Raw genomic sequence first — 19,874 nt, 5'->3', positions numbered from 1 at the left:
CTGTTGGCTCACATGTTTCATATACCAGTTAAAAAGTCCGTAAATCTTTCTGCCCGTTTTTCCCTTGGTAAGACAAATTGATACGGGGTCTGGTGACGATCTGTAAATATGTCCTCTCATTATTCTGAAGGGAAGACGCTTGCTCGCTAGCCTGGAGGTCGTGGGTTCGATCCCTGCATTGGGCGAGAAAGTTCATCAGGATTTCCCCTTTTCAGTGATGCAGGACGAAAGGCTTGACAAGGACAGCTGTCTAGTCATTTGGATAGTACAAAGGAATTATTAGTGAGCAGAAATTCGCCCGTATATCCGTTATCATTTGTCACATCAGTCAGTTATATAGAGAGGCGACTCGTGCTTTCCTTTGGCGTTCGTCACTTCCGATTCAGACAAACTGTATTACTCAGCTATCGTAGCAATGATCTCTGTGTTAAAATTATATTTGGAATGTGTTTAACCAGCTCTATCACATATGTGATAATGACTGGCACCAATATTGTCCTTTAAAAGATCCCTTGGCAGTTGGAATTAGATATAATAGTAGGCCATTGCGCCGCTGTCCGGGCAAAATTTCTCTCATAGCACACTGTATGGCGTAAGCCCGTGTTCATTAGCCCAGTCAGGGCAAAACAGTAGGACGTTAAACCCCATTTCATTTCATTATTCTGATGGTTCCTTAGCAGACGGTCCAATAATCAAGCTTTCCCTGTATTCCTTGTTTTTTGATGGACAGTTAAACACCCCGTAATATGTTAGCGCGATTGTCCGTTATTATGACAGTTCATCATTCCGATATTCTGTTACATCCTTTCAAGAAATGAGGTGAACGACAAAATAAGTTTAACATTTTTAATCTAGGTACAAAATATATAAATAAATACATAGTATATAAATAAAAAATAAATAGTTAATATTTAAATCACAGTTAGGAATGTACAGCTCTGTTGAACACTTTATTATTGAATACAGATGGGATTATTAGACCCCAATACACCCACTAGATAGATGTCTCTGCTAAATTCACGGGGGGGGTGGATGGCCAAATGGCTAGCGCACGCTGTATAAGGTCTGTCATTGCGTAAACTGGCGTGGTTTCGATTCCCCGGTTGTACGTGACAAGGAGGAGGCCTGTCCAACCTTGTGGATTTTCTCCGGGTCCTTATTGAAGTAAAATTGAACCATATGTTAGTCCCGAAATGACCTAGTTTGTGTCGAGTCTCTCTCTCTCTCCGATCATTTGATTGACAGATGATAACTCCACCCACATATTCTCGATTATCAAGTAAAATTCTCAATAACTATGGTACTCTCGATTGGCAGACCTTTCATCGGCAGTCTCCAGTAGTGACTAACGGTAAAGGTTAGCTTGGTCAGCCATTTATTAATATAATTATTAAATGGACGACTGTTTAAAAAAAAAAGCTGTATCTAAGCCACCCGAGGGTCTACAGAGGTGATTTTGAACTTGTCATGTAAATAAAGATCTAACTAATAATTTCTATAACATCTGAAGCCTAAATAAAGACTTGCAATAGGCAAATTTAGCTCTTGCATAATGTTTAACGTCCACTCGACACAAATTAGGTCATTTATGGACTACCACATGGTTCAATTTAATTTCAATAATTCGCTTGCGTGTAGGGGTCTTTCGTAGTGGGCGGAAACCGGAGGACCCGGAGAAAACCCACGAGGTTGGACAGGCTACTGTACTCCTTGTCACGTACAACCAAGAAATCGAAACCCCGCTAGTTGACTCAATGACAGACCGTATGATATAGCGCGCACGTATTAACCATTTGGCCATCCAACCCCCCTGTATGTTTAATAAACTCAATCCAGTGTAAGACGTATTAAACAGAGGTGTTATGAGATAATAAATCGTTCAACTAGTTATTCATCTCTGCCGTCACCATTTTCAAGGCTTGTTTAAAAGTAAGAGGTTTTTTTCTATGTTGTTTGATATACTGAAAAAACAAAACAATAAACAATATAAGTAACAAGTCAACAGTGAGGCCGATGTCTCCTGCCGAAATCCCAATAGACAAAAGGATAAACAAGCCAACAGTGAGGCTGATGTCTCCTGACGAAATCCCAATAGACAAAAGGATAAACAAGCCAACAGTGAGGCTGATATCTCCTGCCGAAATCCCAATACACAAAAGGCTAAATGAATAATTGATAATTTACTACTGCCGATGTCGAAGAAATAAAACTGTTTTATATCACGATATTGATGTGGATCAAATCAAGCCGACAGTGAGGCTGATGTCTGCCGCCAAAGTCCCAAGACGAAACATATTAATTAATTGCACATTTATCTATCTTTTGGAAAAAGTATTGAGCAATCAAACTGATTATCTATACTTAGTCTAAGCATAAAATGTTCACGATCAAACTCAGTCCGGGTTTTGAAGTACCTGGTAGTGACATGATCAGTCCAGGTTTTGAAATACCTGGTAGTGAAACTATATACTAAGTTTTATCACTCTCCATCAGTTATAATCAAAGCTATCTTGTCCCAAAGCATTCGACCAATGAAATTGCTTAGCTCTGCTTTAGCGGGAAATGTTAATCATTGAACTCAGTCAAGACATTCACGTAATGAACATCTACATCAAGTTTAAACATTCTACCTAAATTAAAAGCAGAGTTGCTATGTTCCAAAGTCTTTACCAATCAAATTGCTTATCGCTACTTAGCCAATAAACATCTACACCAAGGTTGAACATTCTAGCTCAATTAGAGGGACAGTGATTGTGTGTATTCCAAAAAGTGTGACAGACAGCCAGACCCATTTTAATAGTCCTCTGCTTTCTTCGAAAGGTGAGGAAAAAAAAACGTCAAATATCAGAAATTCTAAACAATGTGCAAAATTATCTCCCTTTAAAAAAAATCATGGCAGGTTTGCTCAATTGGGTACATTATGTTCACTCAAACGTCATTACGGGTGGACTTTGGTTTCTTCGTCCCTTGTCAGCCACACAGCCAAGTTTAAAAATTCCCATGGTTCTTTTCAGATGGGAACTTGGGAAATTAACAATCTGATTAAAAGACAGATCCTATTTCGTTTCATTGTTTATAATTCAAAATTTCGTTTTACTTGTCTTTACTACACTGGATGATATGAGGGATAAACCAATGAAACGGTCTGTTACGGCAAATTTTTGGTGTGAGGTGCAAGGAACTGTGGGTAACCCACTAGAAACATCAACGATGATTGGTTAATCAAATGTTTGACCTAATAGTGTCAAAAGCCGCTCGTATGACCTCTGACATGACCTTCCACTACAATCAGTCAGATCTTCATCTAGTGTAGGTCATCGTAAGTATAAACAAGCCAACAGTGAGGCTGATGTCCCCTGCCGAAATCCCAAAATAAATAGATGACACGTATTAATTAATAGCACATTTATTTTTTTTTCAAAAGTATTGAGCAATCATCACTCTCACTTAATTAGAACTAAAATTATTGTGTCCAAAAGCATCAACCGATCAAATTGCTTATCTCTGTTTACGCTTAGCAGAAAATGCTCATCTTCGAACTCTTTCAAGGCATCAACCTAATAAACACCTACACCAAGTTTGAACATTCTAGCTCAATTAGAAAGAGAGGTGGGGGACAAAAAACGAAACGAAATTTCAAATATAGATCTCTATTTTAATCGGATTGGGAAATAAATGACTAAAATAGAACGTGTATCAAATAAAACCCACGAAACATAAAAAGTTACCTGGATTTTAATCAGATTAGGAAATTAATCCCACTAAACATAAAAAGTTACCTGTTTTGTATCTTCTAGTGTAGTGTAATGGTAATTAGTATCTAAAGACGTATTGTATGCAGCGTAGATTCTTTCTTGAGCACTGAGGAAACTTTGTGTTAACATCAGTTGTTGTTTTAACATATCATGGAGAGCTATCATAGCTGGACTGTACGCTGTCATAGCTACAAATATATAACATATATCATAAATAGCTCAAAGTTATACAGATCTAGCTTAAACATACATTATTATTTAAACATACATTATGCAAGAGGTAAATCTGCCTATTGCAGGTCTTTCTTTAGACCTGAAATGTTATCTAAATTATTAATTAGACATTAATTAACTTATTCGGACCATAATCAACTCTCGATGTCATCATTAGACTGCGATATTTAGTGGATTTGAATCCGATCTGCTGCTCAACGCTCATTGATGATTAAATCAAAAAATGGATAATTAAGACTATGTTTTTTATCGTACCGAGTTTAGTAATCATGATTGAAGCTAGGCCTAAAATTCAATCGCTAAATTTGTGGTTCACAGTGGAGCAATATTCAGCAAATTGCCTTTACATTATCTAGTTTTTAACTATTATAGTGAGAACTGCCAGCTCTTTATCTAATCTCCCATAATGTATCTTTAAGGTTGCTCAAACTGTTATAACCGTATTATCAATCAATGCCTGTAAATGCTAGTTAAAGACATTGGTATGACAAGCGACTCAATAAGTTGTCCAAGCGGTCTATAATAGCTACTGCATTTCTGTTTTCTTTTGTAGGTAAGGAGTACATTTACAATACACTAAAAACTGCTCAAGGGCCACAACCGAGGAAATAACTATCAGAAATAATTAAAAATAGGATGGCTTCTTCCTAGCAGTTCAATTTGAAAATCAATAGGCTTCTTCGTTGCTAATATATGTCAAGACAATTGGATGAAAATTTTGGCCTCATGGTTGTCCATATGATTTTACATAATTAATCCAAATGGGAATCATCAGAAATTGTGAAAAACAGGCTTCTTCATCTCATGAATTTGAAGACTGTTTATGAATTTAATGTCAATTGGATGTAAACTTTAGCCTCTAGACAGGGGACTAACAAAAAGACAGGTATGACGACAATATACAACAACGTTTCAATGTAGGAGTATCAAAAATTACCTTCAAGCGCATCTGGACGACAATATACGACAACGTTTCAATGTAGGAGTATCAAAAATTACCTTCAAGCGCATCTGGACTAATAACATGGGTTGCTATAGGTGACGGATCCACAAAATCCAAACCATAACTAGGTCCGACAGTAGCCATTGGTACCTTCCATCTGTAAGATAATCCCGGATCTTCGCCCGTCTGCACACTGATATTTCTAGTATTTGGACGGCGTTTAATTGGTGACTGAGGTCGACTAGATTGAGTATAACTGAAAAACAAGATAACGAAATTTCATTTAAAACAATATTCTGGCAAGCTGATTAAAACACAGATCCTATTTCATTTTGTTTTTTATAGTTCAAAATTTCGTTTTATTTGTCTTTACTACACTAGGATCTGGAAGAGTTGTTATATAATCTGCGTTTTGGTTGACGTGAGGGATTAGCTAATGAGACAGTTTGTTATGGCGAGTTTTTGGCATGCGATGCACAGAACTGTGGGTATTCTACTAGAAACATCAATGCTGATTGGTTAATCAAATGTTTGACGTCATAGGGTCAAAAGCCGATCATACGACCCATGACGCGACTTTCCATTACAACCGATCAGATCTTTATGTAGTGTAGGCCATTGAAATTATAAAAAAACGAAACAAAATACAAATGTGTATTTTAATCAGACTGATCAAACTTAACCTTTTCAATACAAGGGGCCTGTCCCCTCGCCGCTCGCGGAAATTACTAACATTGAAATTTACCTGTGGCAGGTAACATTGACATTATGGAAAGGATATGTTGACACAATTACTTGCATTATTTCAGAAATTTAAGACCTTTAAAAGCTGTTTCCTAATGGCTATTTATTTACAGAAATAGTTGGACCATCTTTTTCAAGATTTATGATGATTACGGTCATGTGTAGCCATAAAGTTAGTTGGAGAACGAAAGTTGCATCTCTTAAAATTTTGTAAAATTGTCTTGTTTTTTATTTTTCTAAGCCTAAAGAATTTTATTTTTTATAGAATGATACCCTTTTCTGAGCCCAGAGAATGTTGGTATTTTTTTTTTTTAAAAATGATACGCTTTTCTCAGCCTATGAAATGCTTTTTTAAAAGAATATCCTTTTCTCAGCCTATAGAAAGCTTTTTTAAAAGAATGATACCCTTTTCTGAGCCTATAGAATGTTTTTTTTTGTTAAAAAAGCCTATAAAATGCTTTTTAGAACGATACCTTTTTCTCAGCCTATAGAATATAATTTTTAGAATGATACCCTTTTCTGAGCCTAAAGAACGTTTTTTTTAGAATAATCCCCTTTTCTCAGCCTATAGAATGTTTTATTTTATAGATAAATACCTTCTAGAATAAGTTCTGGAATCAGAAAAAGAAGTATAACTCTCGCTATAACTTTTATCATCTGCTTCTTTTTTACTCTGTTTTTTGTTTCCTCGAATAGATTGAGATTCAGTGATACTTTCTGGTTCACTTTCAAAACCTTCCGTATATTCGACGTCAGTTTCATCACTATATTGTGTTTTAACTTCCGAAGCAATCGACGATTTATCCTGTCGACTGCTGACCCCTATTCTCTCGGAGATAGAATCATCGATTTCCTGAGTGTGGGATAAAGAAACGTTTTTTCGAGAAGTTGCACCTGAACCAAAAGTTCTTATCTCAGATAACGACTCTTTTCTCTGGACTTTACGACCACTGTCCTGTCTTTCGAACCTCACTTCCGATATTTCACTGGCAATACTTTCGTCCATTCCATCCGAGAAATTACCCATTAAATCTTCGACAGTTTGTAAACCAAAACTACTAAACACGTCACTTTCAATCGGTTTGGTACTCTTCTTCTTTGCTTCTTTTGGACTCTTTTTCTTTTGTTCTTTGGCTTTGTTTCGTGATTGTCTGGCTGTGTCTCTTTCTTTTTTGACTGGCAATGCTGGTTCCAATGCATCAATGTCCATTACAACTAGTAAGAAAAATAACACAGATAAATAAGAGAAAGAGAAATCCAATTCCATCGAGAGTTGATTATGGCCTGGATCATGGCCTGGATCAGTTAAGGGGTGAGGCTACCCGAAAAATGTTTTCTCAAATTCTAAAGCTATAGAAAATGGCACAAGTAGTTAGGAAATGTAATAAACAAGGGAAAACTAACATTAAAAAAAAAAGTTGTTGCCAGGGTAACACGTTTTTTTTTTTAAAAATATGAATAACGTAGGTACACGAGGTTGGGCAGATGTCCCTACTCCTTGTCCCGTACAACAGGGGAATCAAAACCACGCCAGGTGACTCAATGACAGACATTATGATACAACACGCACAATAACCATTCGACCATCCAACTCCCCATCAATTAAATAAAGGAAATGAAATGGAGTTTAACGTCCTACTGTTTTGCTCCGAACTGGGCTTATGAAGACGGGCATATGTCATACAGTGTGCTATGAGGGAAATTTTCCTGGACAGTGGCGTTAAGGCCTACTCTAATATCAAATTCTGACTGCCAAGGGATCTTTTACATGCACACCAATGTGTTAGATTCCCCATCCTACACCACTAACAAAGAGTAAACCACGCCGGAAAATTCAGATAAACTTTCTCAGCCAACACTGGGATCGAACCCGCGACCTCCAGGCTAGCGAGCCAGCGTCCTACTCACTTACTAAATTCTTACTAAAGAAAATGTTGGTTAAAAGACAATCTGATTAAAATATACATCTATATTTAGTTTCGTTTTTTTATAATTTCGATGGCCTCTACTACATGAAGATCTGACGATTTATAGTGGAAGGTCGCGTTATGGGTCATACAAGCGGCTTTTGACGCTATGATGTTAGACATTTGATTAACCAATCAGCGTTGATGTTTCTAGTAGGATACCCACAGTTCCGTGCATCACATGCCAAGAATTTGATGCAACAGACTGTTTCATTGGCTGATTCCTCACATCATTCAGAACATGTCAGTGATAACAACTATTCCAGAACCTAGGTTAGTAAAGACAAGTAAAATGAAATTTGAACTATAAAAAACGAAACGAAATAGGATCTGTGTTTTAATTAGATTGATCAGAAGATTTTATTTCCCAACAGTTTTAACAGAAAACATGAAATACAAACCTTTGAACAATTCTTCTGAACTGGCTGTGTCTGGTGTCTCGACAACCTCACTAACAATAGATTCGATCATATCAGAGTCCTGAGATTGGGAACGAGAATGCAAGGCCAGAGGTGAAGGAGTTCGTCTACCTACTTTAGGTGAACCACTCTTTCTTGGTGTTCTAGGACTCGGTGAAAATCGGTATGGTTTTCCTTCTGGTGAAGGAGATCGTGGTTTGGGTGGAGCACCATCAGCCTGTAAATTATAGATGATATAAAATTTTTTTTGGAAAATCCTTTTATTTTGTACAGATAGATTAAAAGATAAGTAAAATTGTCACAATTTCATATTTTGTAAGAAAGTCAAAACATAATTATTTCTATGTCTTTTGCTCAATAGGTTGTCAACTCACTATTATATGATCATAGGTTATCTTTCTCACACTTAAAAATCTTCACGCCGGAAATAATAACACAATTACCTCCCTTGTTTTCCTATTCTCTACCATGGAATAGCTATCTTCAAACGTTTGAATTTGAAGTTGAAAATGATAATTTTGCCAATTTCTCAACTGGCAAGAGTGAATTATAGGATTAATAGGATTATTCTTTAACAAGGTAGGACGGTTTATAGATACCATCTATTTTAGGGCTTTATTTTAATACATTTTAAAAATATAACTTAAAAATATGAAATTGTAACTTTAAAGTTTAAGGAACTCAAATTTAAAAAGAACTGTTCGAGACAATGTTTATTGCAGAGTTTTACGAACATTTAAACGATGTACAATCAGAATATTTGAACTGGGTGGTTCGATTTTAAAGGACAAACTCACCGACATGGTATCCTTTTTCACACGTCACTTAACCCCTTATAGTTAGTTCCCTTAGACCCTTAAAACATATGGTTCACCGTGATTCAAACAAGAACTAATCTCGATTACCACACCTTATTTTTGTCAGCTAACTGAGAGAGGGAGACGGGCAGAGAGAGAGAGAGAGAGAGAGAGAGAGAGAGAGAGAGAGGAGAGAGAGAGAGGGGGAGAGAGAGAGAGATGGGGTTTAACAAGCACTCGACAAAAACTAGGTCATTTCAGGACTAACATGGTTTAATTTTATTTCAATAATTTGCTTCCACATAGAGGTCTTTAGAAGTGGAAGGAAACCGAAGGACGTGGAGATAACCCATGAGGTTGGACAAGAGACCCTACTCCTTGTCACATACAAGTGGGGAATCGAAACCACGCCACTTGACTCAATGTCAGACCTTATGAAGCAATGCGCACGCGTTAACCATTCAGCTTCGGTCACATTCCAGGCAACTCTCATCTCAACAAATCTTAATACAGTTCTAATTTTATGGACTTCTTAAATATGTTCTAACAGTTTTTTATTATGGGTGTAAAGATTTAGTTTATATTTTGATTCTTTTCAAAAATGTGCCATGAATATTAAACATACATTATGCAAGAGCTAAATCTGCCTATTGTAGGTCTTTCTTTAGGCCTGAAATGTTTTCTAAAGTATTAATTAGACATTAATGAAATGATCAAGGCCTTAATCAACTCCCGATGGCATCAGATTTCTCCGATATTAAATAGATTAGAATGGTTCAGCGATACTTTGATTTAATCAAATATGGAGGCCTGAGACTTAGTTTCGATCAACCAGTATGGTGGTTGAAATTATTGCACACGTCTGTCAAACCTTCAAAGGCTAATATCTTCGCTTGCAATAGAGTAATTTGAATGAAATTTTCAAATTATTCATTTTACATCATCTTCTTTCAAACTATTACAGCAATAATGGCTAGTTCTTTATCTAAATCTTACATAATGTATCTTTAAGAAAGATTTTTCAAAAATCACTTGATAAAAATAGCTTCAGGGTATTATCAAAGTGGCTATATGACTTACAGGTTTTTTTTATCTACATTTTATTTTGATTTTATTCATAAACATGCCATGTGTACTAACAAAGACAGACATTTTGAAATATAGCCTCACCTCAGGGCATTAAGTGGAGGTGGGTATACAATAAGTCTTTCAGGGGATAGCTACAAGGGATAGCTACGTACAGGCATTAGCTAAAGGGGTTTATATCTTTTTTATGATATATCTAATACCATAATCAACAATAAATCACCAACAAATTAAAATTTGATTGTTTGACCTTGAGGGTATAAGTGATATTTACCGGTCTTTGATAAGATCGAGCTGATTTAGGTCTGGGAGTAGATTCAGATGATGATAATCTTTGCATGAAATCAGCCAAACTTTCTTCTGATGATAATAACTGCTGATTCTTCTTTTTATCTTTTTTAGAACCTAAAATTAAAGGGGCATTATGGGACATTAGATAAAGAGTTGACAGTTCTCGCTTTAATAGTTAAAAAATAGATAATATAAATAGAATATGCTGAAAATTTCAGTCAAATTGCTCCACTCTGAACTGAGATATTAGCTTTTGAATTTTAGGCCTAGCCTCAGTCATCATTACTAAAATCGGTACAATAAAAAACAAAGTCTTGATTATCCATTTTTACATTTAACTATTGGCATCAAGAGTTGATTATGGTCTGGATAACTTAATTAATGTCTAATCAATAATTTAGATAACATTTCAGGCCTAAAGAAAGACCTGCAATAGGCAGATTTAGCTCTTTCATATTGTATGTTTAAAAAAAAAAAAAATGAGAGAGAGAGAGAGAGAGAGAGAGAGAGAGAGAGGGTTTAACGTCCACTCAACACAAACTAGATCATTTCGGGACTAACATATGGTTCAATTTTATTTCAATAAATCACTTGCGCATGGGGGTCTTTAGCACGGGCGAGCCTACTCCTTGTCACATACAACCGGAAAATTGAAACCATGCCACAGTTGACTCAATGACAGACCTAATGATACTACGAGCAGGTGCTAACCATTCAGCCATCCCCCACCCCCGATCTAGGAGGAAGATTGACAAATATGGAGCTTCTGTCAATATGAAATGAAAAATAACAGGATTTAACCCTTTTTTAGTCCCATCCATAGGACTAGATACACTAACCTGCTCAGCCCTATAAAAGTAAATCAGACTGTTAGCTTACCCTTGTCTGCGATATCATCCCAGGTGGACGTGGACGTTGAAACACCAGGAACAAACGAATTAGCTTACCTTTGCTTTTATCAGAACTCTGATTCGTCTTCTCAGATTTAGTAGTAGCTTTAGGAGTTTCTGGTCGTTTCATGAACCGCTTCCCATCATGCCCTACACTCTGTTCAGACGACGTATCAGGTAGATTTATATAAGCGACTCTACTTTCATCCGTGTCCGTATCAACGCTAATATTTACATGAGAATAAATGGGCGATTTCGTTCTTCCTTTATTGGTCACGGCAGGGGATTTCTTCGTTGATGTTAGTGCACTGCCAGACGTCTGTTTAGAAGTCGGCTGCGATGTAGCGGCTGGTTCATCAACAACTTTCTTCTTCAAGAATTTGCTTCCAGCACCAAATGCTGGTGATTTCTGTTTAGGTGTTGAAACATTATCCGAACTTGATATTGAAATGTCCCCGTAATCACTGAAATTTATTGATTTGGCCTGTTGAGATGTCCTTTTACTCACAGTATTTAAATACGCCTGGAAAATAGAGACAAAATGTTTAAATCCGGCTAAATCTATTTGTTAAGGCCAGCTCAATTTTCGTCAAGGTCGCTGTGATGTAAATAAGGTTACGGCACATGATTGTTGGCGAGAATGTAGGTTAGGGTTAGGGTAAGCATTATGGCTAGGTCCAGGGTTAGGGTCAGGGTTGATAAATTGGAATAAAGAGAGAGAGAGAAACGGGGTTTAACGTCCACTCGACACAAACTAGGTCATTTCGGGACTAACACATGGTTTAATTTTATTTTAATTATTCGCTTGCGTGTAGGGGTCTTTAGCAGTGGAAGGAAACCGGAGGACCTGGAGAAAACCCACGAGGTTGGACAGGCGACCCTACTCTTTGTCACATACAACCGGGGATTCGAAACCACGCCAGTTGACTCAATGACAGACTTTATGTTACAGTGCGCGCGTGCTAACCATTCGGTCATCCAACCCCCATGTCGGAAGTAAGCAAAATACATGAAAAATTGACCAGCTGGTCAAGTTCTCAAGTGAAAACCTTGATTGAAAGCTCAGAGCTTGACTCAATCACAGACATTATGATCTTAAGCGCATGTGTAAGACCATTTGGCCACGGCACCTCCTTCATAGCGTCCAGCATAAAAACAGGAGCTGCAGTGGCTCAGCGAGTAAGACGTTGGCTCGCAAACCTGGAGGTCCCGTGTTAGATCCCGGTTTGGGCTGAGAAAGTTCATCAGGATGTTTTCATTGTCGTTCCCCCCTTGTCAACGATGCAGGACAGCTGGTCTGGCAAAGGACCACGTAGTTGTTCGGATTGGACAAAAAAATTAGTTCCTGTTTACACATTGACGTGCACTCACAGTTGGAATTTGATTTTAGAGTAGACCGTAGCACCACTGTCCAGTCAAAATTTATCTACATATATCCTCTTTGTTATTTCAAGAACAGCTGTCTAGTCATTTGGATGGGACAAAAAAAACAAGGTCCCATGTATAAATTGGCATGCACATAAAAGATCCCTTGACAGTTGGAATTCAATATAAGAGTTGGCCATAGTGCTGCTGCCAGGGCAAAATTTCCCTCATAGCACACTGTATGGCCGTCTTCATTAGCCCAGCATAGGAGCAGTAAGGTAGGACTTTAAATCCCATTTCATTTCCAACATAATAATAACTTACAGTTAATTCATCTTCTTCTTTTGTTACTGTTGGTACTCTCTCGCCCTTTAACTGATTTGAAACTCGTTGTAATAGGGCAGACGTAGAAGCGCGGTTTCGTTTATCCATTTTTGCAAATTGTTGATTTAACTGTTATATTATATGATTCCTGTCCACCAAACACCACAAACCATTATCAATCTGTAAATATACATACATGTACCATGTGTAAATTAATGAATGCATTATAACATAATAAAACACAAACAATTCTATGGAGGAAATATTTAATATTATCCGCTCATAGTCATAACAAACTGCATGGCGAATGCCCGTCTTTATTAGCCCAATCAGAGCGAATGTAGGACGTTTCGGCCAGTGGACATTTCGCCCGTGGACATTTCAGACTAGGACTTTTCGGCCACTTTATTTTTTAGAAAGACGACGTTTCAGCCAGATTTATTTGTTTGTTTTCTCCTATAGATCTTTTCTTTTCTGTGTATTTTTTTTTTGGGGGGGGGGGGTATGTTTTTTACTGCGACAAATACATTTTTTAAAATAAGTCTGAAGTTGTTGTCATCTTTGTACATGTTTGTAAGTCCTAGTGACTGGATGTGTCTCCAAGGTGATTGAGTAAGGTGATAAAAACAGTACTGAATCTGTACTTGTGGTCCATACACTGCATAAAGAGAAAGATCTACAGTGACAAGTGGCGTGGTTTTGATTCTCCGCTTGTATATTACAAAGAGTAAGGGTCGTCTGTCGAACCTTTTACGGTTTCCTCACACTGATAAAGATTCTTACACGCATGAATAGTAAGATTCTCCGCTTGTATGTTACAAAGAGTAGGTGTAGTGTCGTCTGTCCAACCTCGTGGGGTTTTTCCGGGTGCCTCCCACTGCTCAAGACCCCTACACGCAAGCGAATTATTGAAATAAAATTGAACCATGTTAAGTCACGAAATGACCTAATTTTTGTCGGGACGTTAAACCCCATTTCTCTCTCTGATTGTTCCTTTATTATTATCAAATAATATTTGAATTTAATTCAGATATTCAAGTATAAACAAAAAATTTATTTTGCATTTGCAATAGAAAAAAATCAGGACACAAAATATGTCATTAATTATCTGTTTGTGCATAGGGGAGGAAACCAGAGGACCCAGAGAAATCCACAATGTTGGGACCACTAGAACCCTCTATTTATATATTCTATCATGGACAGACCATAAAACTTAATATTTAATGGAATACAACATCTGGCAATTTCATACATAAAACAATATATAAAAATATTCATTCCTTTCATATTTTAAAATTTCAATTTTAATGGCAGGCTACACCATTTTGTCACTCAATGATTATCTTTATAGCTGACGTATGAAAACCACAAATTTTACACACCCAAAAAAAGGAGAAATAATTCATTCAATTTTAATTGATTTCATATATGTATCATTTTTCACAATTGAGTGAATGATATATTTCTGGCAACATAAAATCCTATCAGAGATAAACACAACAGCTGTCACCCTGCCAACAGTATACCCAGCAGCCAATCAAATGGCGACACTTCAATTACAGGAAATATCAGAAGGATATCAAATTCAATATGTATTAGTAAGAGCTCGTAGAAAAAAAATCTTTTTGGACAGATAATTTACATATGTGAATAATTAATAAAACATAAAATATATTTATTTAAGTTACTTAAAGATAAATGTACATTATGTAAGATTTAGATAAAGAGCTGGACGTTCTTGCTATAATATATAATAGTTCAAAAATAGATAATGTAAAATGAATATATTGAAAATTTCATTCAAATTTCTTTATTTTGAGCAAAGTTATCACTGTTTGTAGTTTTGTATTGGTATATTCAAGGCTTAGACTTGCTTCTTCATTTTTAAATTAAATTATTCTAATCTATAAAATCTGATGGCATCGAGTGTTAATTACGGTCTTGTCGTGTTAATAAATGTCTAATTAAAAATTATAACATTTAAGGACTAAAGAAAGAGAGAGAAATGGGGTTTAACGTCCACTCGACACAAACTAGGTCATTTCGGGACCAACATATGGTTCAATTTTATTTTAATAATTCGCTCGTGCGTAGGCGTTTTTAGCAGTGGGAGGAAACCGGAGGACCCGGAGAAAAAACACAAGATTGGACAGGCGACCCTGCTCCTTGTCACCAAGTGTTAGTCCCGAAATTACCTAGTTTGTGTCGAGTGGACGTTAAACCCCATTTCTCTCTCTCTATATGAGTAATCTATACAGGCTTCATTAAATATAAAGTAGAATAAGAAAATAAGGATAATTTGAAACTGATAAGGTTGGTTAATTATGACAGTTGTGGTAAGCTGTCGGATTGATTGAGTGATAGATTGAAAGTCTTATATAACATTATCAATACCTTATTGTTTATCTCTATCATTCAACATGAGATTGGGGGATTAATTGGTGAGGAATTTAGATTATATACAATAGATATAACTAAAGGCATTGACAATAAAACTAAAATACATATACTGATATCTTTACTTATCATATAAAGTGGGTCATATAGCACTGTGTCAACTGTTTAAGATATGTTTCCAAGAGCATAATTAGGTCACCTATTGGACACTAAACATACTTTTATCAATGAAAAGGGGTTTAACGTCCTACTTTTCTTCACTGACTGGGATAATTAAAACGGGCATATGTCATACCGTGTGCTATGACGGAGATTTAGCCCAAACAATGGCGCTACTTTTATTTTGAATTCCAACTGACCAATAACTAAACACTGTCCTTTTCAGACCCACTTTTATCAAGTAATGACAAACATAATTTTTGTGTATTCAGTCCACAAGAGAGAGAAAAAAATGTAGTCATTGTTTTTTAAACTTGATAAGTTTGAGAGAATACTCTTCGAAGCGTCCCCCAAATAAATACAAACAACGACGACTGAAAATGGGGTTTAATTTCCACTCAACACTAGGTCATTTCGGGACTAACATATGGTTCAATTTTATTTCAATAATTCGCTTGCGCGTAGAGGTCTTTAGCAGTGGGAGGAAACCAGAGGACCAGGAGAAAACCCACTATGTTGGACAGGCGACCCTACTCCTTGTCAGGGGTTTGTGTCACTGAGTCAAGTGACCTGGTTTTGATTCTCCACTTGCACATGACAAGGAGTAGGGTTGCCTGTCGAATCTCCTGAGTTTTCTCCAGGTCCTCCGGATTACAGTGAATTAAGACCCCTCTCTACATGCAAGTAAATTATTGAAATAAAATTGAACCATATATTAGTCCCGAAATGACCTAATTTGTCTCTCTTTATATAAATTCGCAAACAAATTATTGAAATAAAATTGAACCATATGTTAGTCCCGAAATGATCTAATTTGTTTTGAGTGTACGTTAAACCTCTCTCTCTCTCTCCCCCCCCCACTTCCCATAAGAAATTATTTACAGAAAAATAATTATAGTTTTAAAATTACAATCATAGGTTGGACAGGCGACCCTACTTGACTCAATGACAGACCTTGTGATCCAAGGTGAACAAGTTAACCATTCCTCCCCCCACCCCCAACTCCCACCCCACACTCCCCCAATCTATATAAGCACCAGCCTGTTCTCAGTACCAGTACTCATAATGATATGTTGTTTACTGAATAAATAAATAATGTTTGAAAAAAACAAAAATTGGGTTATGGGAGAAATAAATAAGAAGCCTGAGTGCCCAAAAGGAAAACTGTAGATCTTCAGGAATTGTTGTTATAGTTTTCTGTAGAAACTAGCCTCATAATTTTTGTATTACTGTATTAGCTTGATAACGTTGAGAGAATACTCTTCAAAACTTCGCTCAAATAAATAAGTTTTTTCCATAAGTATGTGTTATAGTTTATTGAAGACCTACAGGTTACAGCTATAAGACCACAGATTTATTTGAAGGCATTTCTTTTATCAAATAAAAATTTGTGGATTTGATCACAATGAGTAAAAATATCTTATTCATGTCTAAACTTTTATAAATTTAGTCAATTGAAAAGATTTTTAAAAATCCATTGTATACACTATCAGTGAACATATTGTTATCTATACAATCAGTCATTGTGATGTCATTAACACAACAACCAATAGAAACGTACAGAGTGTTCTGTCATCCACTCATTCATAGAATAACAAATCATGTTTAAAGTGGCAGTTCAAGTTATTATTATTTTATTATAAACAGGGCCTGCCTTGTCATTATATTATGATCATTCAAGGAACAATTAAAAGTCAGATTTAAGGTCAAATATATTGAGTTTAAAATCATGAACAATAAAAAAGTATGACTGTTTTTTTTTAGTTTAATCCCTACACCTTTCATATGGTTGAGATGGTTTAAGTAATCAATTATATATCTAGAGTTTAAAATCATGAACAATCAAAAATTATTAAAAGATATGTTCACCCAAGTCTGACTGGTTTTTTTTTTTTGGTTTAATCCCTACACCTTTTAAATGGTTGAGATGGTTTAAGTAATCAATTGCTTTTTTTTAAAATAAGTCATTTCACATTTAAGTGTAGTAATTCCTTAGCCAACCATACACCTTTGAGTAAACATAAAAAAAAAACTGCAGAGCATGTGCAATAAATATTATCTATGCAGACTGGAATAACCAGACGCTAGAGGTTGCCATTCGATTGAGACTTCTGGCATATTTCGCGGAACATAATTGAGTAAAAACGTGAACGATTGAATGTAAATCAGATTCATTCACATTACATTATCATATGCGTTTCAAGTTTCAACCCATTTTGGTCAATTTCTAGGTCCCAAATATTAGCCATTTAGCTCCTTTTATGCATGCTATTGTTGGAATTTTTGATAATTCTGTTTTGTGGTTGGATTGAATATAAAATTACAGCTTAATTTATTTTCTTGTGACATAATTAAACATAAAGTAAGGCTATAACATATTATTAGTAAGGCTATATAATGATTTTTTCTGTACGTGTTGTTACAATACATCTAACATATAAATGTTAACATATAGACTCACACTTTTTTGTTCTTTATAAACAAAATTAATCACACAATTTAAATCTAAATTAAAATCAGTTTGGAAAAACTAAATTATTTAACATTTTTTCAAATTATGAACAAACTACTTAACTTTGGTTATTATAAACTTACCTGAGTATTTGAAATCAACTCCTGTTCAATAAAATCCATTGCACAACTAAATATCCCAACAAATAAAAAAGTGCTCTCTTGACAAATTTGACTATTTGCTTGTATTTTCGACCGAGTGGAAGACAACAATGCTTTCGTCACGTGTTGGGCGAAACCAATGTAGCTGTTGCGGGGGTGGTTTAATTTTGACAACCACGTGTTGCAATGAAAACAAAGCGCAATCATTACGATCGATTGAGTTTGGGCGTCGAAAAATATCAACTGAAGGCAATTACATAGGAGATTTATATTGTAACCATTGATCCCCAGTCTATCAAATTTTATTCACAATGAATTGCACGGATACTCATAAAAATAAAGTCATATATAAACTAAAAATATGTTATTAATTTATCATATTAAAGATAATCATGGGTAATATTTAAGGCCCGTAAAACAAATGTAATTGTTTTTGTGCCGCATGTGTGTTCAAAAGAAAATTGTCCAGTCAGAGTCATTAATCAAATAATTAAAACAAAATATTTCAAAAGGTAAAGTTATAAAATTTGCAGAGATTTTACTAGAATGTAAAAGACGATAACGAAATTAAAGAATACGAACAGTTATGTGTTTGAACGCTCAAACTCAGTGCCGAGCCGAGACTTATAGCTTATTCTTAAACCAAACTTGAGTTGTCATAAAAGTACCGAAAACCATTTCGATTTGCTATGCTGTCACCCCTTATATTATACAAAATGATATCTCCCAAAGAGTGACATAATCAGCTTCCATTGGTATTTTTCTATGTCAAAAGTTTGCGGGATTTCAATTTTTCAAGAGACAACATTTTTATTCGTTGGGATAATTAGTTGTGCAATGAATTTTATTTAACGGGAGTTGATTTCAAACACACAGGTAAGTTTATAATAACGAAAGTTAAGTAGTTTTAATAGAGAGCGAAGCTCTACAGCATCGCGCGAAGCGCGGTGCTTGAGCAAAGCTCTTTTCCGGTAACACAGGAGCGTAACTGAAATTGTCACCCACAGACTGTTGATTAAAAAAAAAATTCAGACCGGAACCGGATACACTGGGCAAAACAGCCAATGCGCATGTCAACTTACCAAATCTCGCCCAAGCGAGATTACGCGCCTCATAGAACTATTTCTATGACGCGTCTAATCAATGACGTCACATATTTTTGACGTCAATGAAAATAATTCTCACACTTTTTTGTTCTTTTTTAAAAAACAAAATTAATGTATACAATTTAGATCTAAATGAAAATCAATTTGGAAAAACTAAATTATTTAACATTTTTTGTATCACTTGAGAAAATTAATTTTGAAGGTTTTATATTTGACAATAATCAGCTTCGCTCTACTCAGGCAATGCCTGTTACATATTAAAGAAATCCATTTTAAATTTACGATAGTTCAGACAGTAAGGTTTTATTTTTGACAACAATCACTTTAATTGGCTTCAATCTGCTCAGGCAACATCTGTTACATAATGATATTATACAATAAACCAAATCTGTTGAAAATAAATTTACATATTCTATTATTAATATTATACTAGTATATTATAATTATGGACCTTATAAGGTCCATGTTATAATTTATAGCCAATGATATAAATACAACTGTTATTCAAGTTGGTTCCTGTTCCGTGAACGTGGTTGTTTTTCAGTCAATCAATCAGTCATTGCTATCATTAGGGCCTAATATTTCTATTTTTAACCTACCTGTCTCAAAACGAAAATACTGACATAAATCTACCAATGTCATCTATAGATAGACTTCAAAATTTAGTATTATTAATTGAAAAATTTGTATTTTCCATAAAATTAATGAAATTTGTAAACTTCCGCTTCTAAGCAAAACAAATAAGAGTAACTTCCCTTTTCCACGAAGCGAAAATATCGTGTAT

General features: G+C 35.5%; 1 protein-coding gene across 1 annotated transcript; it reads right to left on the bottom strand.

The window, feature by feature from the left end:
* Positions 1-837: 837 nt before the first annotated feature.
* LOC126819698 (uncharacterized protein C19orf44) lies at positions 838-19,841 on the bottom strand. Its single transcript, XM_050547893.2, has 9 exons — positions 19,690-19,841; positions 12,816-12,995; positions 11,184-11,649; positions 10,220-10,350; positions 8,045-8,279; positions 6,273-6,891; positions 4,989-5,188; positions 3,780-3,943; positions 838-1,961 (listed from the first exon to the last, which is right to left on the bottom strand). The coding sequence occupies exons 2-9, from the start codon at positions 12,921-12,923 to the stop codon at positions 1,884-1,886; spliced, it is 2,001 nt and encodes a 666-aa protein (XP_050403850.2). The 5' UTR covers positions 12,924-12,995; positions 19,690-19,841; the 3' UTR covers positions 838-1,883.
* Between the last annotated feature and the right edge of the window lie 33 nt (positions 19,842-19,874).

The sequence above is a fragment of the Patella vulgata genome, chromosome 4 (assembly GCF_932274485.2).
Source record: "Patella vulgata chromosome 4, xgPatVulg1.2, whole genome shotgun sequence".
NCBI classification, from domain to species: Eukaryota; Metazoa; Mollusca; class Gastropoda; family Patellidae; genus Patella; species Patella vulgata.
Note: the sequence above shows the minus strand (reverse complement) of the source record. Positions and strands in the feature narration are given on the sequence as shown.

Bases quoted from the DNA above. Each gene is read 5' to 3' on its own strand.
- LOC126819698 (XM_050547893.2), bottom strand. From the start codon at position 12,923: ATGGATAAACGAAACCGCGCTTCTACGTCTGCCCTATTACAACGAGTT. The intron at 10,351-11,183 runs GTAAGCTAATTC...CTTTAATTTTAG, and splicing joins GAGTTCTGATAAAAGCAAAG to GTTCTAAAAAAGATAAAAAG. The intron at 3,944-4,988 runs GTAATTTTTGAT...ATATATTTGTAG, and splicing joins TAGTCCAGATGCGCTTGAAG to CTATGACAGCGTACAGTCCA.